Consider the following 26,339-nt stretch of genomic DNA (forward strand, 5'->3'; position numbering starts at 1 on the left):
TATTAGTCAGATTATTATAGTCGGTTTTGGGCAAAGGTTTTATCGGTTTTCGCTGCTACTTCCAGCAGTGGGAAGTTGTCGACTTCAAGCCATCTTTATGAGTCACGTTTTAGCAATGAAGAAACAACCTTCGACCCAAATTCTGAAATAATTCTTTTCAGTTTTTCACCCCAAAGTTCGTGATCGTGAAAGTCACAGAAATGTAAATGAGGAAATGCGAAACTTATAAATATTTCAATTACTGCTCGATATCCCTTTCCAGAATAACTCTGGCAGGGAATATTTTACGCGCGTAAAATATTCAGATAATTGAGACGATATAGAGACTGTTAGGTAGCCTTTAACGTTTTCTATCGTGACCCACTCTCATTCTGAATATGTATGCTCACATATAGGCAACTTTGACGTATTTCCTATATCAGTTTACTACCACAATTTGAATAATGCAGTCGGGTTGTGAGTGTGTCAGAACCCCCCCCCCCTCCTCCTGTAAACATGTTTATATTGAACCCATCCATGCCTTTGAATTTTTAATTTCGTTATGAAAAAAATAGATCGTTAACAGAATACAAAGCAATCGCTTACAAAAGTATGTATTTCTTTTGTGAAAATCTCTACTACCTTTGGATCTGAAATGTGTGTCCCTCTTTTTTTCATAATTCATTATTTACATCTCTGTCTAATGGTCTGCACTCAGAGAAGCTCCCTTTCAGTCTTTAATAATATGGGTGGTGTATTCGATTATCGAAATTCTTTTTTTTTAACTTTCATTAAGCTTTTTGAATTTAGGAAAGACAGAAATCGCAGCGGAACAAATCTGGTATACAAAATGTGCGATCACGTATTCAGCCCAATACTGTCACGCAAAACTCATGGAGTAGCGCATTCTTATTCTGATAGAAAATAACATTGTCATAGTATTATAACAACATACACTGATGGTCAATTTATTAGGTGCCAAACCATTTTCATGAAATGAGCGTTTCTTCAATAAGAGCATTGTGCATTCGTACAGTAATATGAAGAAGGTGGACAGCTTTGTAACGATGCTGTGGGTGTGCAGTTCGGTGCAAAAATAGACAAAGACGAAAGATTTAAGCGACTTTGAAAGTAGCATAGTAGTCGACGCCAGACACATGTGTATAAGTATCTCGAAAACTGCAATCCTGAAAAACAAAATAAAATTTTGCTTTTCAGGTACGACTGAAAAGACGTACCCGAGTGTGTCCAGATTGGCCCAAAAACCAAAAAAAAAAAAAAAAAAAAAAATTGCAGCTAACAACGAACCTATGGTCGGAAACAGCTTGTTGATCTGAATGGCCAAAAGAGCCTGATAAGGCGTGCACAAATAACAAGTCAGTAGAGCAGCATCTTGTAATGGATGGGAATATCGCAACCGACGACCAAACCTGGTTCCACTCTTGTCAACAAAAATCAAGAAGATACGGTTACAGTGGACCCAAGAACACCGGACAATAGAGGATTGGATAAACGTTGTATGGTCTAAAGAATCCCGGTTTCTGCAATTTCTCCCATCTTTACCGCCATATTCTGGTTCTCCCATCTCGTTGGGAGATGGGAGAACCAGAATATGGCGAAAACAGCATAAGTCCACCTACCCATCTTGCCAGGCAGCACAAACTGTAGATTATGTTATTATTTTTTTTTAAAACGAAATAGTATTATATCAACCAGCGAACTGTCTAAATACAACTAACTTTAATCTGAGAATTTAATTACATATACACAAAAAAATTTGAAGACTGGGAATTGTACAAATAAAAGCGCTAAAAACTGCCTACAATGCACTAAAATAAAATGCTGTATACAAAACCAATATAAAATCTTACGAGAAGCTTTCAAGGCGTTGTGCCTCTTTGTCAACTCAAAATAAGAAATACAACAGTAGGTCAATATATTATCAGAAGCATAGCCTTGTACATGCGCAGACATCTTCTGGTGCGGATCGTAGTTGGCATTAAAAAATAGGGGGGGGGGGATGAGAAACGGAAAGGAGTACATTACTCGCTAGACCCTGAAAACCCGCAGGAATTGGCAATGCAATTAGGCAACCATTTCTCGTCACATTGTAAAATAACGGCCTCCAAAATAGGATGCATGCCAGTTCCACCACTACTATTGATGGTGGAACCCGCTGCAGCTATATGGAGGGCTTCCATTCACATGAGATGGCGGGAGTCGTGAATGCAGTCTAGCATTTCAACGTTACAATGTGGACTATAATTAAGATGTTGTTGATTCTACTTTCCAACGTTGAGATGTTGTGGGGATTGAAGCCTTCCATATAGTTGCAGCGGGTTCCACCATTAATCGTAGTGGTGAAACTAGCACGTTTACTCCGGTGGCTTGCCTGTTTTGGTAGATTAAAATCTCGAGTTTACATATTTTTATTCTAATTTGGCCATGGTGTAAAAAACAAATCTATAAAATGCCTTTTCATCTCGACGGAAAGACTTATGTGTCGAAAGCGAGACCGCCATCTTTATTCACTGCCTACCATGCATTATACTTAATATGGAGGAACTTCGTCCACTTCCTTTTGTGGCGCCTCCGTAGCCAGGTGGGAAGGAGCACCAGTGTGTAGCACACGCTTCTTGATTAGACCGGGGTTCGAGCCCGTCACCACCAAATACGGAGGATGCGGAAAGGTCAGGGAATGACCACCGCACATCCCCGGAGCAATATGGCCTTAGTTGCTAATGCTCCTAAAAACCAAATAACAACAACAACAACTTCCTTTTGTGGCTTTTTTCCCCTTTTGTTTTGCCTTTGCTCAAGATTCTGTGTACTGCTATGTGCCCTCTATTTCAGAAACGTTTCTTTACCACTGAGTGCTCTGGCATGTGCTCTGGAACATGTTGAGCTAATCTATACTGAAGTCTTCCTCTTCTTTCTCTAATATGTGTGGCCTGGAAATCTAAAATCGATCTTATAAAAGACGTCACTCTTTCCCTTTTCTTAATAGGAGGGCTTCCATTATGACTGCGAGATTTATCTGAGAGATCTGCAAAGAGTCGATACTGAAAGTGCGAAAAATCTGAAGATAGCTCAACAATTTGGGAGTGAAATGGTCCTCCTTACTTTGAATACTTTAAGTTGTTTCTCGTAATTACAAGGGGTGTTCTCAAGTGCTGTTCTCCATACTGATCTTCCTCTTTCCTCGGATATTTACATTTTATTAGTAAGAAGACTCAAGCGACAATCAGATATTAGACTCGTCATTGATAAAAGATATGTCAGTCTGGCAGTCATAGTTCATCTTTGGATGGTAGATGAACGTTCCAGAATGACTTCCTGTTAAGAAATATTTCTAGAACAGCACAACACATATCCTTCGTTTGCTGACAGCTGCATTTTTCTGTCAATCATATACCATAAAAAGTAAGCATAATTCCGATCAGTTTATTTTCTGTTATAACAGACTTCAAAACCCTTTCTGCCCATGGAACCTCTTAAAATTATATTAAAACACAGTATAGAAAATATAGTTTTTAGCCTAGAGAAAGGGGAGATTATGAGATGTAAAAAAAAAAGGAAAACCTTCGACACCACTACCACTGATATCAACGCAGGCAGGGGTGAAACCAAGCAAACAGTTGCAGTGGATAGAAATAGCCAGACCCATAAAACATAAAAAAAGAAAATAAAAATCAAAAGGCCCATCATTTCTGCACGTTCGAGAACACTAACCTAATTTTTTTGGTTTCTTTTTTCTACCTATAGATCACCCAAATGACATTTTGCATCATTATCGTGTGGTCATCGTGCCAGGAAACACAGATCACACTCATTTGAATAAATAATACACACACCTGTTCTTGATAGAGATTTAATTCTAGGATCTCTGCGATTGTACTGTTGCTATGAATTTTTGATATATCGATGTAATTCCAGTCCTTAATTCCGTTGACATAAATTCGTAGATGATTACCTTTCTGCGCATTGCCCAAATCAAGACATGCTTTCGGCAGTGGGAAGTTGAAATCGAGCCATTTCGAAAGTGACTGTGCCATGACTAAACGTTCTCTGTATCCTTATTTAAAAGCGTATAAAACGAACATTTATCCCCACTTTTTCATTGAATGGACAGTTTAAGGGCAAGTGTGCAGATCTCCCCCATGCAACTCAATGAGCAGCCTTATCGATCAATAACGGTTGGTGCTTGATCCGACGTTTGTGAATTAAAATACTTCTCAAGTATCTACTAGTTTAGTTGTTGCCACTTCGATTTATTAGTACCCCTACCCATCTTCACCCTCCCCACCCAGGAACTATAAATGTTTGCTGTGCGTGCAGAAATTACAACACTTGCTTCGGTAGCCATCCAAGCAAGCGGATGTTCATTTGGATCAATGGGTTAGCAATGCGTCCACTTAGCGATGACTTGGCGCTTCGAGTGCGTGCATCAGCAAAGCCCTTTAAAGGAGACAAGTTCTAACGGAAGAAAGTTGCCACACATGCAAGCAATTTGATCTAAATGATACGCCTTCCATAATTGAAAACTATGCACTTGAGAGTCGTTGTCGAAGAGGTGAGGCCTGTTTATGACAGCAGAAGTAACTTTTAACAAACCTATCTTTTTATTAACTAATTAATAACTTATAATTACTAATCAGTGGAGTAGATTGCTTTTTGTATTTGCGTATTATTGTCCTTTCTCTTATTAAAGTTTAGCGTATAACTTCAGAAGCTTTCAATTTGTTCTAAAAATCTTATTTATGCATATTTTACTTTAATTAGATTTCTAGCTTTGTTTTTCTGAAGAGATATTTCCATATTAAATCTTTAAGTAGATTCAGAGGTTAAATTGAGAATTCGAAGTGAACTTTCGAGGCCATAAGGCTGAATACTCTTTGAAATTTATTCCGTGAAAAGTAAATGATTATGATATATCTTAAGAATTTTTAGAAACAAAGTATAGCAATTTCAGGGCTATCTAAATAGTCTCTTATACTGAAATCAGACTTTAGTAGATTTGTACACTTTTAGTAGCAATATATTCCCATGAAGGGAAAGTTTTCCAAAGTCTCATTGCATCATCCATGTATGAAAGGGGTGGTTACAGACTTGTTTATTGTCTCTTAATTATTTTCTATTTAAAAATCTCTAAGATTCACATTGCTGTTCTATTTTTGCTGTAAATTTATTTGGCATTCTCTTTTAAGTTTTTCGAAAGGTTAATTTTGTTCTAACGTCCTCTGGAATTCAATGAACGAGAGATGTATTTTTTATTATCTTAGTATATACTTTATATCATGAATTTAGTTTAAAAAGCTTATGTCGGTGAGTTTATTAAACTTATACCTTCATAATTGTTGAAACTTTGTGCTCTTATGTATAATATCGGAATTATGTACCATTCTTCTGCTATCATCTCTCCTTGAAAAATTCTAATCACGTAAAAGGTTGTCCAGTTTTGTTTATTTATTTTATTTTATTTTAATAAACCCTAAACGGGAAAGATATTAGAACCTGTAGTAGTAGTACCGTACGTGAGCTGAAGTCTGAGAAGATGTAAAAAGATTACTTGTTGACATTGAACATCTTGCTTGTAGATTGTAATTTTCAGGAAATATGTATAAATGGAAGTTTCTCCAGAAAGCGGAAATTGGAGAGATTAGTTATTAGCATTAGCCATATAGTGCAAGGAAGCCAATGGCTTCTGCTGCACCGGCCAAACAAATAGATAATTAAATACAAATGATGCGCTTCCCTTCTCGCATCGGTAACTATCCAGTTGACCTGAATTTCTTAAAACTGCAAACCAACCTCAACTACCTGCGAAGGTAATTTGTTCCAGCATTCAACAATTCTCTGACTAAAAAACCTTCTTACAATTTATTGTAAACCTCCTCCCCTGTAATTTGATTTTTGGCCCTGAAATTTATAACAGTCAAAATACTGTTTTCATTCATTTCACTAATCTCTTTCAGAGCCTAATAAACCCCAACAAGGTCCCATCTAAGGTGTCTGGTTACCAAACTCTGTAGCCCACATAATCGAAGTCATTCCACCTACGGTCGCCCTTTTGCCGATCCCACCATGTGAGTTGCCTTTCTTTGACCATTTCAAGAAGCCCAATGTCTATTTTTTCAGATGAAGTCTCCATACTTGGACGCAGTGTGGAGACTTCATCTGAAGTCTTCATTTGGTTTATTATAAATGAGGTCTTACAATTGCCCTTTAATACTCATTTGGGATTGCCTAGTGGAATTATGATCTCTCTATAGGATATTGTTCAATAAATCATCGATAGGACACGATGTTCTTTTCTGGCCAAGTGCAAGCTTGTTCAAGTCATCCTGAAGGAGCGCCTTGGCACTAATCATTAACGATTTTCTCAATCTTTGCGTCCTCTGAAAATTTTAACATAACGCCCATAATCCCTTCGTCGATACTTCGTTTATGACAATCAGAAACAACAGTGGTCCAAGAACTCGATCCTTCGGGTTCTCCAATGCAAAGAAATGTCTCCCGAGTCCAAAGATGCTCTCATAATTAACCTCAATGGTTCAATACACTCTCTCCGGTCGCCTCCCTCAGAACTACTGGGTTATGTCGATTCGTTTTCCTCTTCTTTGTATACACATACATGAGAAACTCCTTGTCTCCATTCTTTGCTCTCTTAGCCAGTGCGTTCCCATGATCAGCCTTGGCCTCCCTAACCTTATCTGTGATACTATTACAGATAAACTTGTAGCAATGCAGGGACATTTAGATAGAAATGGCATTCTGACGAACACACAACATGGTTTTTTGAAGGGATAAATGAGGAAGAATAAAAGTTACTTCTGGGAGTTGTAATTAGAATGGTATGGTAAATGGATGCTAATTGGGTGCGGCACGGTCTTTCAGACCGGTTTGGAAGAGAGAGAGAGAGAGAGAGAGAGAGAGTTGATGAATTATAGAAGCCACTTCAGAAGAACAGTGCCCATGGGTGTATCTACACAAAAGGCATGCAGCAGAAAGAGAACGTCTATGAGACAGGGAGTGGAGATTTTGTTAGAGATGGGTCTAATTAACTTAACTACACTCTTTAGAATGGAATCTAGAAACCTGAGAGAGCTTTTCGGGACACCGCCCCAGATGTAGGAACAATATTTTATGGTACGGCGGATTTGAGATTTATGCAGAGTGAACAGCTGTTGGAAGAAAAGTAACGCCGAGAGCGATAGTCCTCCCAACACTGGATGGAAAAGACTTGCGATTGAATCCTGTCAATGAGGAATTTTTATGGGTCTTTTTCACAACCTGGATGAGTTAGTCAGTCTCAGAAGAGCATAGCATGGTTTTTCTTCCGGCGAAACTAGGTTTTTCGTCTAGCAAACAGCAAATCGACTGCAGAACACATGCAATTTACAAACATGTTATACTGTAGTTATTGATTGCGGTGTGGCTTTCTATATTCTTTTAAGAATGATCACCTCTAAAAGGTTACAACCAGGACATTTCCCGTACTTCATAGAATTTATAGCATCGGATATTTCCTGTTGAGGTTAATGGGATACATGCGTATACGTAAGGGCGGCACCTAGAACGTCAGTTCAGCTCATCCTCGTATCGATGTGAAGAACAGAATCAACTATAAAGGGCCAGATATATGTTGGTGTAAGTTTGTGTGTATTGTGTGTGTGTGTTCTGTTGTTCTGTTCTGGCCTCTTGGCTACTTTTAGAAGCATCAGTCGCTTGGACAGATGATTCTGGGTACTTGTCCGCACCACGGGAAGGTGGGCCAGTCCCAGTAAACTGGGACTCGCCCACCTTCACAACCTGGATGAGTTAGTCAGTCTCAGAAGAGCATAGCATGGTTTTTCTTCCGGCGAAACTAGGTTTTTCCTAAAGGTGGGCCAGTCCCACTAAACTGGGACTGACCCACCTTCCCGTGGTGTGGTAAGATGATAATAATAAATAAAACACGTACTGTCTCAAAAGACTCTGACCCACCTAGTGTTGCCAAAAGGTGGGCCAGATTCCTCTGGGGGTCCCATTCTAGAGGGAGGAGGAGAAAAATACTGGTTAATGTAGCCCTCGGGCGACCTTTCAGCTTCAGGAGATAGGAAACTCTTCCATAGTGCCAAGATGACATTGTGTGACACTTTAAGCCAACATGCCACTTTCGCTTGCAACTGCCCGGCTTCAAGTCGTCCAACGGCCCGCTATCTCAAAGAATCATCTAAAGGACGATGACTTGCCATCCTGAGTACTGGAAATGTGGCTATTCCACTAAGAAAGCTAAAAAACGGGAATGAAGTGATTTGGTCGCAATCCGTGTTTTTAAAGGCATGAATAATTTGCACGATGTGCGGCTCTGTAAGGTGCTTCTGTTGGATACTCGGAATTTGCATGCCAGGATGCCTATTATATCAAATATTCTCCTTCTGCGACACTGTTCAAAATAAAATATTCATGAAAAACATTTTGTGCTGTTAATTTTGTCGAGCAGTGTATTGCCTGGTAACACAGAGGAGCAGCATTCCTCTGTGTGGTGTGGACGCCACGCTTCGATTCCTACTTACGTTGATTCCCACCTGGGTGATCGCCTCTAGTATACTATGTGCAGTATTTCAGGACTTGCACGCGTGGGTTATAACCAGGGGTACTAATAGTCCCACCATTGAAGGTGGAAGCAGAGGATTTAGTTATCGCAGAACGACAGGACTTTACCGAAATTCGTTTCATTTGACTCAAGTGTTACCTAAATATCAGGTTCATCAACGGTTTAGACCCCCAGTTTAAAAGCCCTAGCTCGCCATACCTGAGAGAATGTTCGTGACAAGCCTCTAAACACCAGTAGGGAGCAATAAGGACGAATAAGCTGTTCAGTATATCTAAAGAGTTTTATTCCATCTTTTGGAGGTTTTTTTTGTCTTTTTTCTTTTGTTTTGTCTTAAAGTATCTTCTGAGATCGTTGCTTGTGTCAGTTGTAGATTTAATATTTTGGATCCACAATGATAGAAATAGTAAAATCAGTGTACACTACTTACTGTATCCATTTTGACACTACCTTTATTTAAACTACTCCGGACAGGACTACGCCATTTTAAAGAAAATGGCGTAGTCCTGTGTCATTTCCTTCTAAATCTGGAACAAAACTGGTTCTATGATGTTTTGTGATCAGTTCGCATGAGCCTGCATTCTTAAATCTTAGAATTTTGCTGTTACCTATTCTTGAATTAATTTCTCAATTATAAAGTCTTTCCCCCCTTCTTAATTTAGCTATTACATCAGCAATGCACTGAAGAAGTCATTAACTATTTGCGCTATAATAAAACTCTTGATATCGTCACGTTGAAAAGCAAAGCGATCTGTCTACATTTGGTCACAATCTTACCACTGTGCATATGGTGGTAACCAAACTTCGTAACGTTGTTCTTCAGCGTCTAGTTCTCCAGTCTAAGTTCTGGAAACAATGAACGATATTTATGCATTATGGGATGGACTTTACAATCTTGAAGCAGTTCCATGATGCCAACTTCACAAACCAGATATCCTAGTTAGTCTATAATATGTAAGTTATAAGTGACTTAACCAATCTCTCTAAATAAGTCTCTTACGATTAATCAACGTGATTTTACTTCAAAAATGTGAGCCAATAGATATAAAGTAAAATTTTTTGTTAGCTACTATTTTTGTTGACTTGAAGGACATTGCAATGTTTTCTGGTAGACTTGTATTTAAGTAGCGTATAATGTCTTGAAAATCAATACCGGAGAAAATGGTTTCAAATGGATAAATTGTACGGCCTGTACGCGTTTTCATTTTGGAAATAGTTTATTGGTTGTTCAATCAATGATTTGTTTATTTTGATAAAATAGGTCAAGAGGGTAAACGCACTATGAACAAACAATTTTTTTTTTTTGCGTTAGCGCAAGAAACAAACAGCAAATAAGTTCTGTGTACAGCTCACATCGAACATTATGAAAAATTCATATAAAACCATATCGTCATTCACTTAGGGATTTGAAATTTTGTGCTGAATGGAGAACCCATCATTCGCGAATCCAACCAACTAGCTCTTGCTTGAATAATTGAACAGAAATAGTTACAAAACAAAATTGCTCTTCGAGAGCGTGTGGAATTTATTGTTTCTGGTTTCTCGTATATAAACTGCTTGTTGGATATATTGCATGGAGAATTGCCATCCGGAGAACGGGTCACAAGAGTTTATTGGATGTTAATGCTGTGCAAAATAAGGCTCCTGCAATAAAATGAAAGTACACCGAGTAATTTATTCTCTCTGGTGAAAGAAATCGAGTTCAGATACGGGTAGTCAGTGATCAAATCGTAATATCGCTGATATTATGTACATCCTTTTTGAATTTCTGAAAGTATAATAATAATTTCATGCTTCTTAGAATATTTGATGATTTGCATGGACAAAAATATTCCTCTTAGGCTTCGGATGTTTTGCTAATTTTCATATATATTGATATTCTCGTTTCATTACTGTTTGCGCATTTTGCATACAGAAATAAATGTTTCCCCTAAAATTATATATTAGCGGTCCAATATGATCATATTTGTGAAGCAATTTCATAATTTATATTTATATCAATAACACTTCAACTCACGGCGAGCTCTGTGGATCCAGTATCTTTAATCTTAAGCATTCTTAATCCAGCCAATATGCATTCAGACGCAAAAAAGAAAATCCTACAGAGCTTAAATTCGCCTCACAAGCCTAAAGAGGGCCTGGGTTGTGTTTGCGAAGACTAATCATGGTAATTGTAAACTGCCATTCTTGTGCAGTTTCTTATCAGAATTATATTGTAAAATATACTTGAACATGAATTATAGGTTTGATCGTTGCTTAGTGACGATATGGCACTAACAAACAACTGGATGAACGTGAGAAAAATGGTTGAGGACACTTCCACTTAGAACTATGTGCTAAACGACTTGGAAACATGTCTTAACACATGTGTTAAGGCAGACCAGAACCAGAGACTTTCTGTTGTTTTTTAATTTCCCATGGACACTGCTAAGCAGAATTATGCTGTATCTTTCACATACAGAATATACTTCCGATTATCCGAGGAAGTTGGGAGATAATCTGCGAAATGAAAGGAAAACTTGTACATGTGACCGCCTGAGACCGACTATTTCAGTCATCGAGGGGATTCGACTATTTCAGGATCATTGAGAGGATTCGAACTCGGGTAATCAAGAATCGAAAATTTACTGTATCTTGCAATACAGCTGCGCAAAAGCTTGCATGCGTGGGCCATTCCCAATAGCGGTAGGCACGTGCATGCCACCTTAAGTCTTTTCATAAAGTGTAAGGCAGAATGCCAATTCTCTGGGACGTTCCCCTCTCATATTGATGACGCGGCTTTTTGTTAAAAGGAATAACTGCCTACTACTCCTTAACAGCCTACTAAGTAACAGCCTACACGCGGTGAACATATTTCAGTCGTTATGAGTGAATATGACAAAGCGCCACCGTATAGGGGCATTACATTTGCACGTTCTCTATTCTTTGCAGATACCAGAGAAATTACTCATACGCTCTTATACAATCATCTTTTTAAGTTTTGACAATTTCTCTATTTCAGCTCATTAAGAACAACGTTGTAGTTATGTTATCTCAATTGAACCTTTAAACTACCTGAATTTGACCTAATTTTAACTAAGTCGAATTCCATGGCCTCAAGAATTTTTTTCTTTTAAATAATTTCGTTGCAAACTCCATAAACAAAAGAAAATTGTAAGGATCCTGAATCAAAGTTATACTTTCATTTTTTGTAAATCCGATGCTAATTTTTAAATTGCTGTATGACTTAGATTTCACTCAACAGATACTCAATGGTTTCTGTTTTCGGATAGTAACATCATTCAGAATCTACCAAAGCAAACACTTTTTTAATTTAGATTTCATTGGTCCATGCCCAATTGTAGAGCAGGTAATTTGTGAACGAAACTGGAGCCAAGGTCTGATCTTTATATTTATAAACTACACCCGGTATAAATTTAAGAGTTTGTTTCCCATTCTTTTTCCCATTCCATTGAAAAACTGACGTAAGCGCTTTTAAAAACACATTATTTAACCTACAGGCATTATCAAACCAATAAAGATCAAGAAACAAAAACTGAAAATCAAGTTAATGACATATTAATTTAAAAATATTTAGCCTTTTACTACCAGTTAATGGGGCACTCAACTTCATGGAGGTACAAAACAAACACCAATATCGGTTGAAAATTATACAGTACTTAAGAATCTAACATCCTTCTACACATGGCAAAAACGTTCTGAAGAGTTTTGGCATTTCCAATAACAAATAGATTTGATTTAATTTAATTTATGTGTCCTATTACAAATTCTGAAAGTAATCTAAAACCGAAATCATTCACGCATCTAGAAAGCATATAACAGCTTTAACAGCTTGTGGTGACGACAAGAACATAAATCAAACTTTTAAACCTGATCTATTTAAAGTTTGATTAGCTCATGGCCTGTTTTAAGAAATGAAACTCCCACGTGAACTTCAACTATGGCCTGGTCTTTATATTAACAAAGCCAATATCAGTTATCAGAACTGGACCATCTATCCTGCAATACGACTTTCAATTTAGCTTGAGGCATCTTTCAAGTTAATAAGGCTACCTTGATACATGACATTAGAATCAGAACAAGATGTAAATTCTTCTTAAAGTAATAATAACAAACTTCTCTGTGCCACCAATAACTTTACGCATAAGCTCAATTTATATTTCAGGACATGTCCTGCAACTATAAAAATTATATTTACGCTCAACTTAGACAAAGTTTAATTTTAAATTATAGTTAATATCTAAAAATAAATATTTTGCACTCAGGAATAATCCCAAAACGTTTTCCCATAAAAAAAGCATCATAATGTATATACGAGTATGATATTTATGGTATTATAAATGGTTTTGTATTTTTGAACATTTCTTTTGGTAATCTTATTCTGTGAGTCAGTTTCTATTAAGATTTCTTTATCTATAATCGTCTAAGGAGGCTAAACTTCAAATCTGAATAGAACTGTATACGAAGTCGCGTGTTTTTATTTTAGTGGCCGCCCTGGGTACTTATAAGCAAAAGAAGGAATCCAACAACAATTTCTGGACCAATGGCAGATCTCTTGGATTGGTTATCAACTTCGATGAATTTCAGGTAAGATGTTTTGATCTGAGAAGTTTCAGTCAACTGCTATGATGTTGCAAAGTCAATATGCCTAATAGTCTAATAAATCTATTGAAAAAAATCGAATGACATCAAATTACAATTAAAATCACCTATTTTAGTTTGTACTTCTGATACAAATCAATCAAGCCAAAAAACTAATTTCTGATATATATCGAATTAAATTATTAAAGCAGTTGTTCAATATACAGATTTAGATAAATACATTTTTAGAAACCGTAGTTCGGTGTGAATTAAATTTCTTTTTTGGCCATGGCTTCTCGGCTCTTTCGTCTAATAACCAAACACAAAAGTGGAAGCTATTTATCTCAGCAACGAAAGGTGCACGAACCCGCGTACACGTGAGCTAATTTGCTTGTTTTCGATGGAAACAGTCTTAACTGTGTCACGTAATTACAAAATATCTTGAATACCAAAATATGGCATCCAAATTACTTCACGCGAAGGGGTTGTTCCAAAGCCATTCGTGCTAGCGTTTAAAATGACAATTCCACCCGCATGCCAGTTTATACCTCAGCTACTCCATCAAAATAAAGCGGACTGCATTAATTTTCTGTTTGTTTTGTATGAATAACATCCAAAAAAATAAGAAAAGTAAAAAGAGAAACACAGTTGTGCCTGTTCTCGATTTCATTTTCCTCCCTTGTGCTTCTTGACTTTTTTGAACAGTGTTTATCTTTATCTTGGCGTGAAATACCGTGCCTTGCCTTAAGCAAATCAAGTTATTAATCTAACTTGAGGTCTTTTCCGCTTGAGATGTTCGCCAAGAATTTTTAACTTCACAATTGGTCTGTACCTCTACTCTCACTGTCTTTGGAGTAATGAAATATTCAACGTAGCATTCACGATAAGTTTCTGCTGAAATATTTGCAATATGTAATTGAATAATTTCTCTTTTCTTTCAGCTACAGCCTCCAGGTGCCACACGATCGGCAATGGGGAATGAAGCTACCCAACGGGTCATGGACTGGTATGATCGGGATGATTCTGAGAAATGTAAGCAACGCTTTTAATAAACTTTACATCTTACTACAGTTGTGTCAAGGAATTACGTTTTTTTTCTCTCTCATTTTTTTCTGATTAGAATTAAGTGTTTTTGTATGTTGGATTTTCTTCTTTTTAAATTACGATGCTTTAAATTGGAAATTATATTTTGAGTTCAACGTTTTGCGCAATTTCTAGACTATTCGACCCCGCCTGCATCCTACAAGTCAGACAGCATAAAAAAAAAGCAAACTTCCCAGACAGATCAATCAGTCGGAGTTATGTGTGTGAATTTAACGTTGTTACGTATTTGTAAACTCGTGGTTGTTTTATAGTTTTTGGTGTCAACTGTAGTTGAACTGCTTTTAAAATGTCACACGAGTGCATTAATTTACCAGATAGTCTTTGCTACATGTGCACGGGTTGCACAATTAAATCTCACTGTCTCAAACGTCCATATTAAAGAAAGCGTACGAACTTTATTTTGACTGCAAAGTAGATGGTCAAAAAAAGTGGATTCCTCGTATATTCTGCACCAAATGGGCTTCCCACTACTTTTAAAAAATAAAGTATCACTTCTATTCGTTGTTCCCATGATGCAACCAATCATCTTAGTGACTGCTCTTTTTGAATAAATCAAATTGTAGGTCGGAAAGGAAAAGACAGAAAAAATAAATTAAGTAAAAAGAAACTGAGTATCCAAAGAGTCAGTCAGCCATTAGACCAGTTAGTCACAGAGACGAACTACCCATTCACGTTCCTCTAGATTATTACCTTGTCATTTGAAGAGAAAAACACAGAAGACCTCAGTGGAAACAGTCCACGCAAGTTCTGAATCAGAATACGAATGCCCGCACCAGACCAGCGTCACTCTACAATTCAAAGCGAATTAAACGATCTTGTGCTTGATATAATCGATCCAAAGCAGAGTTTGGTATTTCAGGTGAAGGAACAGAATTTATTAAAAGAAAAAAATATTGCAAAAATAATGCTAACTATGCCTGTACTTTATAAACGACAAAAAGAGCTTTTTCTAATGATGGTATGAGCTACTTGAAACCCTTGGAAAAGAACATAAAATAAAATAACAAAAAAAGAATAGCAGAATGTAGGCTTTTGGTTGACTCTTCGAAATTAAGTACAAAAGCTATACTACTCCCCAATAGAAACATATATGCAGCTATAAAAATAAATAATTTTTCTCCTTATACTCCAGTATGACCACATAAGGTCAGAGGAGTTCACAGGATAGAGAGATACAAGTCAAGCGAGCTTGAACAACGGTCACTCAAAGTGCATGTACTCCTGAACCCTCGCACTTGACCACTCAGCTACGGCTGCCTACCAAAATCAATCATATTGTCCACATGAAAGAATCCTATGAGAACATGGAGCTTTTCTTAGGGAAAAATACCGCAGGTGAATACAAGTGCACATCTGTTGATATTTTAAAGTTATTAGAATTCTTTTATGTCTACAATACTGTTACTTTTTTGTACGAAAGGGACAAAAATTGTCATATTAGGGCCGCCCAAACACGATCGCGTGTGTTCTCTGGTCGATTTGTCTGTTTTGCGGGATGAAAAACCCCGGTTTCCGGAAAGGAAGGGAAAGGGGGGGAACCTTGTTATCCATGCCTAAAAGCTGACATTTGGCTCTCATTCTTCGATTTTTCCCTTTCTTGTATCTGGAAATAAAAATGTTGTCTGCACGCCACCAGTTGATCGAACAAACATTTTTAACACCACCTCCACAAAGTTATGGAGTCACTGACGATGAATTCCGTAAAACGTATAATAGAAATGGAGATTATTTTTAATATTTAAATAAAGTTTCCATTCAGTGATGCTAAAAGTCGATCAGAACATTAGTCATCAATGTAACCAACATATTACTACTGATTTCAATATACATTATTTTGGGAGAGTGTTCTTCATCCTTTGGAAATGGAAACTTGGAACTCTTCAATGACGTTTGCGAACATTTTTTATAATGAAACAGCAGAGCAGGGAACTATATTATCTTCGTCAAAAACTTATTACAAGTCTACCAAAATCAGGGTTGCAATATGTCTCTAAAAATGCGCTTCTTCCATTCCTATTTAGAATATTTCCCAGATGACCTTGGACACAGTGATTAAGACAGTGAACGTTTTAATCAAAACATTGCTACCGCGAAGAAGTGTTACCATGGAAGATGAAAACTAATTATGCCGGTTGACTACTGTTGGACATTGATGAGAAAAGCTCCTGCTCATTAAAAAGGAAAAACAAAACGAAAAAATTAATTAATTGCTTGCCTATGGATTAATTTTTGAAATGAACCACTCTTATACCGCGCGGATAATGTAGAATCGGTTTATTAATTAAGTACGTCGACCTAATTGTTAAACTTATTACAAAGGTGACGTTTCATGATCCTTGCCGTATCCAGTCATCAGACCAAACAGGACTGTCAGGATGAGGACCGAACAGCTCCTCATCCTGACTTGTCTGAGTATGACTGCTCTTCAATGAATTCGGCATGGATCCTGAATCGCCACCTTTTGCATTATCCAAGTGCTATAAGAGCGGTTCATTTCAAAAATAAATCCATAATTATCGTTTCCAAATTACATTATTAGGCTATACTTTTACGCCTTTTATCGTAATACTTGTTAAAATTTCATTAAAAATTCCAATCTGTATTCCTTTTTAAATCTGTAGATGCAGATTTAAATATCTGACTTCAAATTTGGATTCAGTCCACCCATCAAAATCCATGAGATGTGCCATATTTCGGGAGAAAAATCAAAAGCAAAATTTGTTGACTAGTGATATACGCACCCACTTGTGATGGACTTCTTCTTGTATCTACAAAATTCTAACGAACAAGTGACAAGAAGACACGTGCAATCGAGTGTAGTGAGATTTTTTTACATACGGTAGGACAGGATCATTTACTATAAATAGATTTAGAGAAAACTAAAGTTGGCTATAGGAAAGACACATTTATCTTTTGCAAAATAGAAATGACTTTGTATTGCAATGTCATTAATTTCTCCAGTCTTGCACTATGAAAAAACCACTTCTCTTCCAAGAAGTATAAATTGCCCTTGATTCTTAGTATTTTCACACGTACAGCTGTTTCAACTATTTTTACCATGCCTTCAAAGATAAGTAGGCGTCCCATCATTCCAAATCTGACGATCTTACACGACAATATCAGACATGTCAAAGAGTAATAAAATATTTATTTATTACCAAGTTTTTTTGGTATTTGTCTAGACTTTTCTGAACATTTCACAATGGGTACCTGTTGAGTAAGATGTCAGAATAGGGATGATGACAGAACGTGTTAGTTTACTGGCGTGTGTCATCTCGAACTGTATTGTACTTCGATGCAGTCCAGGAAAAACGAATTGTTTTCTGAATATTCTATTGTCATCTGTCTAATAAAAAAACAACTATTCAACAAAGGAAGCCATGTGGTTTTCCATGGCACGGCACGGAATAGCAATGGAGAAAGGAGTATTTGCTTTGTACATAAGTTTGGACCACCCACCACCCAGATCTCCGGCTATGATTATTTTTCAACAGATTGGACTTTATCACGTGCTCATAATAACGGTATTGGTTTTATATGGTGATTTATCAAACAGTCTGTCTTTTACAATGAGTGATTTAAGTTTTTCTTTTTTTTATGTATTATTAATAGTTGTTGAATAGTTGATATCCAAAAGATGGAATTGATTTATAAATCGTGCAGGTCATGTGACTGAGAGTACAATTTATTAATAAATAGTTACTTTTTTTTTTGTCTTTCCCATGTAAATTTTAAATCTCTTGAACAGGAATCTGATTTCGGTCTGGGACCTTTCTCCCTGAATCCAGATAGGCAACAAGCAGTGGCCACAACAAGACCAATCTACATAGACACCACGGCCATTCTGGCTCCATCTTCGAGATGGGAACTTTCCCTTTTTAGCTATTTTTCTACCTTCACGACGGAAGTGAGTTAAGCTTTGTGTAACAAGAATCCTTTTTTCAAAAATAAATCTTCGTTATATAAGCAAGTGGTACTTCTAAGTTTTAGCCTCCCATTTTTCGGGAGGATAAAACTCAGAAGTACCACCTCATCAGGGAGTTGGCAAGCACTCATGCAGAGCGATGCTTGTGGGTTCCTTGTCGTTATTTAATTCTATTTATGTGCTACTGAGTATCTTGGTTCTGAGTTAGTAGAACTGTACCGTGCCAAGTGCAATCCTAATTGTAAAATTAATTTGTTGCATTTGTTTCTTGGTATAATCAGTATTTTCTTTGTATCATAGTCTTAGAGACACAGCCACGTTTGTTTCAATGATAAAGTTGGAGTTACTGGTAAGGTCGTACGCTGGGTTGCAGCCTGCCTAAAATATAGGAGACAGAGGGTTGTTATAAATGGTCAGTCTTCAGGGTGGAACAGTGTAACAAGTGGGATTTCAGTGAGATCCGTGTTGGACCCCCCCTCCTATTTCCAATTTTCATAAATGACATTGACGAGGGCATCCAAGAGAAGCTGCAGCTATCAAAATTTGCTGACAATTTGAAGATGGAAGGGATGACTAATAATTCGATCTGAATCATGTTTCTTCAAAAAGACAAGTCGGTTGAATATGATTCGAAAAGTGGCAGATAAAGTTTAATGCTTATAAATGTAAGGTTTATAAGCATTTGGGAAAATAAATCATGGAGTCACGTATAATCAAGAGGGAGAGAAACCAAAAGTGGTCAAGACGAAAAAAAACTTAGATACTGTATTATGGTTCAAGATGACATGAAATTTTCCATGAAATGTAAACAGGCGGTTAGGAAAGCACATGGAGTCCTTGCATGATTCATAGGAAATTTGCAGTAGGTTTGGTTGGTTGTTGTAGGGTTTATAGGCGCTCGGTGACTTAGGCCATATTACGCCTTATATATTATTTCTATTAATTGCCTGTAATCTGTTTGCTGGACGAGAAACCCGAGTTTCTTGGAGGAAAAAACCATCTACGCTGGCCTGAGACTGATTAACTCAGCCACGTTGTGAAAAAAAGGCCCATAAATCCTCTCTTTATCAACGGGACTCGAACTCGGGTCTTTTCCACCCGGTGTATAACGTTGAACCCCTGGAAGGTGAAAAGAATTGTTTGCAAGATTCTATTTATATTTAATTAAAAATTTAAGATCTGATTCTTATAAAGGTAAGCAACATGCAGAGATAGAAGGAATATGCCTTTAAATATTTAAAATATTAGCTTCGTCACTTAACTATTAGCCATTAAAAGTCTTTAATGGGAATGTTTTTTTTTCTCTCTCTCTCTCTCTGTACATTTATATCAGAAATTATTATAATTATCATCAGTAACCTCGGAACTCATCAATCATTAGTGCAATATTTTCTACAAACATTTACCCTTAATTAAACGAAATTGGTATTGATCGATTCTGTGTGCGCTTATCTTCGACAGGTGTGGATCTTATTTATCATCTTAATGGTACTTCTGCCTCCAGCTGTTCAGTCTGCAACGGTAACCCACGGAACAGTTCGATTTTCCTTGGTCAAATATCTGAAAACATTGTGGACTTTATGGAAAGCTATCATGCGCCAAGGTAAGCCGGATCTCCAACGAACGGTAATCATGCTAGTTTATAACGCGCATGTTGAAACCATCAGTTGTGTGGATAGTTATAATGATCTTCACTTTAATACAAATACTTTCTCTAACTCTCACTTCTCTTTTGAATTTAATTTATCATTTTATGATTATCAATGCCTTGCTTTTAACTCAAATTATCCATTTAAATTCTTTTATTATTTCATTCTCTTTATTACACAGGGGGTCGCAACTCTCCCCGTACTTTAGTGGAAGGTATCTTGTTGCCCATCTGGTACGTGTGTGAATTCTTCTTTCTATCCATGTTCGGTTGCTACTTCACTGCAACGGTCATGGGTCAGAACCGTCAACATCTGGACAGTTTCGAAGACCTGGTGATGTCCTCCAACGTGCAGCCAGTTATAGAAAGAGGATCATCTCTACATTCCTACTTTATGGTGGGTATTATCTAAACAATCATCAAAAAATTCCCCTTTAGTGTCATACAATAGTTGATTTTATTTTTTTATTGCTTAATCAAAATCAGATTTTCTGTACAGAGTGTCTCGGCAACGTCATGTACAGGTAGCCAAGGACTGGACACATTCTCCATAACATAATTAGAAGGGACATCTGTGGGATAGAAGACAGCGTTCTTTTTTGGCTAGGTATGTCAACCAGTCTATGGAGCGGTGCGGGCCACCCCATCGACTGGTTGACCACTAAAGCTCAACGTCTTATTACTCGATATTTAATTTCTCTCATTGAGTTTTCTTTTCCCTTGGGGCAACTGATTTTTAACATATAGGTGTATTATATCAGGAGTGAGTGAGAAATTTTGATTAAAGGAAGATAGTGGGCCTAATTTAATTCAACTACCTTTGCCTTTCATAGGCATTAAGTGCCTAAGTGCTTTTAGAGGTATTGTCTCCACAATCCTTGGCATTTGTGCCTTGCCGACAGTGCGGCCTTTGCGGTGGCCTGGTGGGCATGGTTTATTTATTTATTCTTTTGTTTCTTTGGTCAATATATGAGACACGGATGGGATGAAGGAATGTTTCAGTCTGTTGTTTCTACTTTCTAAGCGACAATTAGTATTGATTTATTGTTTCCACGCGGAAGTTGTTTATCCTTGATCCACAATGCTTCTGTGAGTGACATGGGCTATGAGAGTTAAACAAAAATAGTTTATATTTTATTATTTAATTCTTCGTAGTTATTCAACCCATCATCAATCATGTCAAGGGCTGAAAAGGAAAAGTGTCGACAGTATCTGGATGAATATCCAGCTTATGGTTTTAGTGAAACCCGTTCGACTCAAGACAGCATATGCGTCATGTGTAATAGTTCTTTTTCAAATGAGGCTATGAAACCATCAAGAAATCAAGAGGAAACATCCTAATAAAGTTATCAAACATATCGTATATTTTAAAACAGAATTTTGAGTAACGTAACACTTTTGTTTCCTTATTTAAGAAGAACACACAAACAAATGACGATGGAATGATTGCGTCTTTTAAAATTGCAGAAATCATTGCAAAAACTGGTAGTGCTCATACAGTTGCTGAGACTGTTATACAACCCTCATTAGAGACTGCAATTTCAACAGTGATGCATCAAATTCCTTCCAGTATTTTAAAAAGCATTGCCATTGGGCAAAGATGAATCGATGAGATGTCAGTTAACATTGAAGAGCAGCTAATTGACAAACTAAAAACGAGAAAATTTTCAGTTCAGATTGATGAATCCACAGTTACTGACAATAAGCCCCTTCTATGGCACATGTTTGTTATTTCGATGATGATTGTAAATTTCAAGAAGAGATATTGTTTGTAAAATCTATTTAAATTGACTGTACTGGAGAATCCATTTTGGCTGATGTAAAAACATGGTTTGATTAAAAACAAGTAGATTGGAAAATTTGGTATCCTGTGCCACTGATGGTGGAAGAATCCATGGTTGGAAGACAAAGGATTTATAGCCCACCTAAAGGAAGTATGTCCCGAAGTTCTTGCAATGCGCTGGATTGTGCACTGACACCATCTGGTTGCAATAAATATTAGTCGTTTATCAATCTCTGAGTACAGTTATTGAAACTATCAATAAAATATGATCGCCTTTTCAGAAAATTGTGTTGATAATGAAGAACTGCATGCGAGGCTTCTTTTACTTACAGAAGTCAGATGGCTTCCTAAAGGAAACTGTCTAATAAGATTTGTAAACCTTTTTGATACGATAATTAGTTTTTTAGAAAGCGAAGGGATTAGCAAAGGAGATCAGCAAACACAAAAACAACATGTATCTCATGGCTTGGATTTTTCGAAAACTTAATGAAGTATCACTTCAACTTCAAAGGAAATTAATTATGGTGGTACACTGCAACGCGTATTAAAAGCCTTCACTGAAAAACTGGAAATATTTGAAAGCAATTTAATGAGAAAACAATTTCGTAGAATGCAAGAGTTAGCTGAAATCAATGAATCTCTCACTGAGAATGGTCTTAAGAATTATTTAGAATATCTGTGTTCTTTAAAAGGCGAAAATTAAAAATTGATTTTCAGATTTATTTTCTTTTGAAATGAAGCCATAGAAGTTAGACCCAAATGGATGCGATGCCGGGCCTGCTAGTGAAGAAATTCTAGAACTCATTAAATTAAAATGTAATAAAGAATGCAAATATAAATTCGAAAAAGGTGGAATGGCTGAGTTGAGTTGTGAGAATCAAAAACAACTAAACTGCTTTATCCAACAATGTGGTCTGAAATGGCCAAAGTACTGTTTTGTTTTCCATCGTCTTATGTGGTTGGAAGTGGTTTTAGTTCAGTAAATAAAATATTAACAAAGGAAAGAAACAGAATTGATATATGTTCAAAGAGAAGCATTAGAATTAAACTTACTAACATCATACCGAACATTGAACTTTTAGCTAAGAAGCATCAAGCTCAGGGACCCCTTGAATAAAAACAGTAAGTATAAAGCATTTTCTTGTTTAAAATTTCATGGGGGGCGGACGATTAGGAAAAAATTGTCTAAATCCCGCCCCCCATCTCCGCCATATAGAGGCGGTCAGGATCTACTATCACCTGCTGGACTAACCCAGGGCAAAAGACTCGAGAGAGCCCAAATTAGGATGAAATGAAAAGGCTATAGAAGGAGACGTTTGGGAGCTGGAGAGGTAGGAAAGAATAGAAGAGAAGAGGATCAAACAGAGGAACCCTCCAATAGTTAGAAGGTAGAAGAAATAAAGCAAAACTAAAGGAAAGAGAGGTGAAGAAGTGGACTGACTTCTCATGCTATGGGAAATAATCTCATGGAGGATCCCATCATAGAAGCTAGGATCAGCAAGATTTCTTGAGATATACTTATGTGTAATATCTTGTAGACATTGCTCCAAGCACTTCCTCGGAGAAACAAGTTTTTTATTTATTTTGTTTTATTTCTTTATTATCATTTTTTTAAAACCCAATCACGCTATACACAAGTTCCACGTCTTCAGAAGAACACTAAGAATTTACACTATATTCAGCAAAATGGTCAATGTCCAGCAGAGTATATTTGGTTACAATGAGTATCCAATCATCATCAACTCCTGAAAAAATTATCACAAATTAGGAAGTCTAAGCTCCTCTCTTCTTTTAAAAGCATTTGAAGCAAAGGTGTTCAGTGCTATAAATGCGGCTTGAGATCGGATAAGCGCAGGTTTATTTCCCATTGTGAAGCTATCTGAAACAAGCTGCAATTCACGCCTGTAGTCTTGATAATATTGACAATCGAAAATAATGTGGTCAACATTCTCTTCCTGTCCAGAGAGACAAAGCGGGGTAGGAGACAGTCCTAATTTGAATAATTTGCTATTAATACTCCCGTGGCCGGTGAGTAAAATGTACCTGCAGGCCAGGTGCAAACCACAAAGATTCTCTCTTCCTGAACTCCTTCACCGATGGTGAAAACTCTCTGGTCATGGCGCCAAGTTCCGAAGCTGACCAGTCTCTTTGCCATTTATCTACATAAATGGAACGAAGCCTTCTTTTCTCAGATGTTAAAGAAGCATCTAGGTCAAGTTGCACATCATCCAAAGCGTCAAGTATTGATTTCTTCAGGTGATACATCATATATCTGTATTGTATTTCATAGTGTAGAGGTAATTTTCCCAATAACACCTGCAAAGCCATAGTAGAAATGGTTCTACGCGCCCGTGACATCATCAGGAGGGCAGAAACTGTTTCATAATTGCAGACTTGTTGGCCCCATGTCTCCACGCTCCAGCTGCATAAGCAATGATAGGTAAAAATGTATAACCTGAATGAATGACCTCTCATTCCTGCCTGATTACCTGTCTCAATCTGGATAAGAAAGACTTACACTTCTCTTTCACATTCCATGTATGAGGCAGAAAACTTAAGGCATCATCAAGTTGAATTCCTAAATATTTTGTAATGGCAGCATATTTAATTGTCTGTCCTCTATACTTTACAAGTGGTGGACGTTCTCTATCTAATTTTCCTTTTAAAAGCACCTGCGATGTTTTAGTTGTTGAAACTTGCAGTTTGTGAATTGCAGACCAAGTTGAAAGTTTTTGTAAGACGCAGTTAGCTGTGTCTTCCAGATTCTTCCTTGAATTTCCGCGGACAAGGATGGTAAGATTGTCTGCATAGACAATCATCTTTGTTCCTTCAAATTTCCTGCCACGAATCAAACACAACATTCCTACACAGGGTGCCAAGAATTGATCCCTGTGGGCAACTCCTTGTAACATGTCTAGAGACCTGTTTAGTACCACTCTTAACTATGATAGAGCGCTGGTAAAAATAATATAGGGTACTATAATATAATGCCTGGGATTCTCTTGGGAGACGTATTGCTACACATGTATTACAGGTACTGTTTTAACACCATCAGCAATCATGTGCAACGTCGCTGAGTCATGTATTAAGGTGAGGGGGAGGAGGAAAGAATCAAATCCTCATCGACCAAGAATTAACTTCCCATCTATGACTTCAACTTTGATCATTTTCTGTTTATCAATGTAGAATAGCCATTAAAGATTAGTCTTACGAAGTTGAACTCCGATATTTCGTAGTTCTGAAGATTCACAAAGAAATCCTTGGATCCATCAGGACTCAGGGAGTCCAAGAAATTATGTCCGTCAATAAAATAAACGTTCTTTCTTCGATAAAAATGAAGTAATTGGCTTGTAAACAAATAGAATAACTGTATAGAAAGGATGACGGGGACTTCAAGATCGCGAAATTCGTTGGGGTTCTCATCACTCGCGTATATCCAACAAAAAAACGCTGTCACCCTAAAGATACACGCGGTGTATTACACCCACCAATTTGAGATCCAAAGTACACACATTACCGCGCATTGATCAAGCATCACTAGTAGGAAAAGCATTACTCATCCGCGCATTATCCGTCTATTTTCCAGAATGATAAAGCGTACATCAGCAAGGAGCTCTACAGGAGGATGAAAATGAAGGAAAATGAATCAATAGTGAGCCTTGACGAGCTGTTGTCAATGGACATGATTAATCGAGTTCTTGGTGGAACACACGTTCTGATCTGTGACAAGCAATCCCTTATGTCGGCGCTGGATAAATGGCACGCTAATGGCGGCCGTTGTGCGTTCCACCTATCGGAGAACGTTTTCTTTCGTTTTATATTGGTCATGATTCTTCGTAAAGGTTTACCCAGGCACGTACTTCGACAATTCAACAAAAGGTACGTCTGCCCTTTATTTATTTATAATTTTTTTTAATGGCCGCTCTCAGTACCAACTTTACAAATTAGTATCGAGGATGCTTTGACGTAAAATACGCTTGCCACGATGAAAAGCAGCATCTCCCGCTCGATAACGTAAAGCGTTTGCTGTACGACAAAGCATCCTCTTGGATATGAGACGTTTTTTATAGTCATCCGTATACCTTCTGATACCTTTTTTGTTTGTTTGTGTGTTACAGAATCGTGTCCAGTGTGGAGGGTTCATTGCTCAGAGCCAGTATTGAGAGACGACTCGTCCGCTCAACCAAGTGCTTGAGTCAACACGCGGACGCTACTGCGGAGTTGTCTTTATCCAGCTTTGAAGGAATATTTATCATCTGGTTGATCGGGTGTGCGGTTGCTATGGTTGTACTGGTGATTGAAAACGTTTACTACAAGGGACAGGCCTGCAAGGCATCCCAGCCACGTTGGTTGTACGCGTTGAGAATAATATGGATTAGTCGTAGAATTACAAACACTGTTAAACCAGATGGGTTGTTTTCTGGGAGCAGAGAAAGTTTGCAAAATGCGTGATGTTCATTAAAATCAATATCATCATCAGTTAGCACCGCTTGGTTCATTTTTATTGCGCCGAAATTTCTGTTTTTATTTCATTTATGAAGTTCAAAATAAAGAAAACTTTTATATTTTACCATGCCTGTCGGTAGATGGCACCACAAGTTTGTTTAGGACATTTTTATTTTCCTCGCGTTTCGAAAACGGAAACGTTCACAGTTTGTAAAAAAATAAATAAAATTAATTTAAAAAAAAAATTAAAAGTGATTAAGAAGTTCCAAGATAAAAA

The 26,339-nt window shown here is 37.3% G+C and overlaps 1 protein-coding gene across 1 annotated transcript; it reads left to right on the forward strand.

Moving 5' to 3' along the window:
* Positions 1 to 13,118: 13,118 nt before the first annotated feature.
* LOC150078089 (putative glutamate receptor) lies at positions 13,119 to 26,068 on the forward strand. The gene is made up of 7 exons (XM_090384461.1): positions 13,119 to 13,162; positions 14,098 to 14,188; positions 18,009 to 18,167; positions 19,647 to 19,788; positions 20,016 to 20,230; positions 25,203 to 25,495; positions 25,735 to 26,068. Exons 1-7 carry the CDS (start codon positions 13,119 to 13,121, stop codon positions 26,066 to 26,068), a joined length of 1,278 nt encoding a protein of 425 aa, XP_090240587.1.
* Positions 26,069 to 26,339: the final 271 nt, after the last annotated feature.

This window comes from Mastigoproctus giganteus, chromosome 11, assembly GCF_048544385.1.
Source record: "Mastigoproctus giganteus isolate SK-2022 chromosome 11, ASM4854438v1, whole genome shotgun sequence".
NCBI lineage: Eukaryota > Metazoa > Arthropoda > Arachnida > Uropygi > Thelyphonidae > Mastigoproctus > Mastigoproctus giganteus.

Excerpts from the sequence above, each read along its gene's own strand:
- LOC150078089 (XM_090384461.1), top strand. The coding sequence starts at position 13,119 with ATGGCAGATCTCTTGGATTGGTTATCAACTTCGATGAATTTCAG. Across the intron at positions 13,163-14,097 it reads TCAACTTCGATGAATTTCAG|CTACAGCCTCCAGGTGCCAC; the intron begins GTAAGATGTTTT and ends CTTTTCTTTCAG. Across the intron at positions 18,168-19,646 it reads TTTCTACCTTCACGACGGAA|GTGTGGATCTTATTTATCAT; the intron begins GTGAGTTAAGCT and ends TATCTTCGACAG.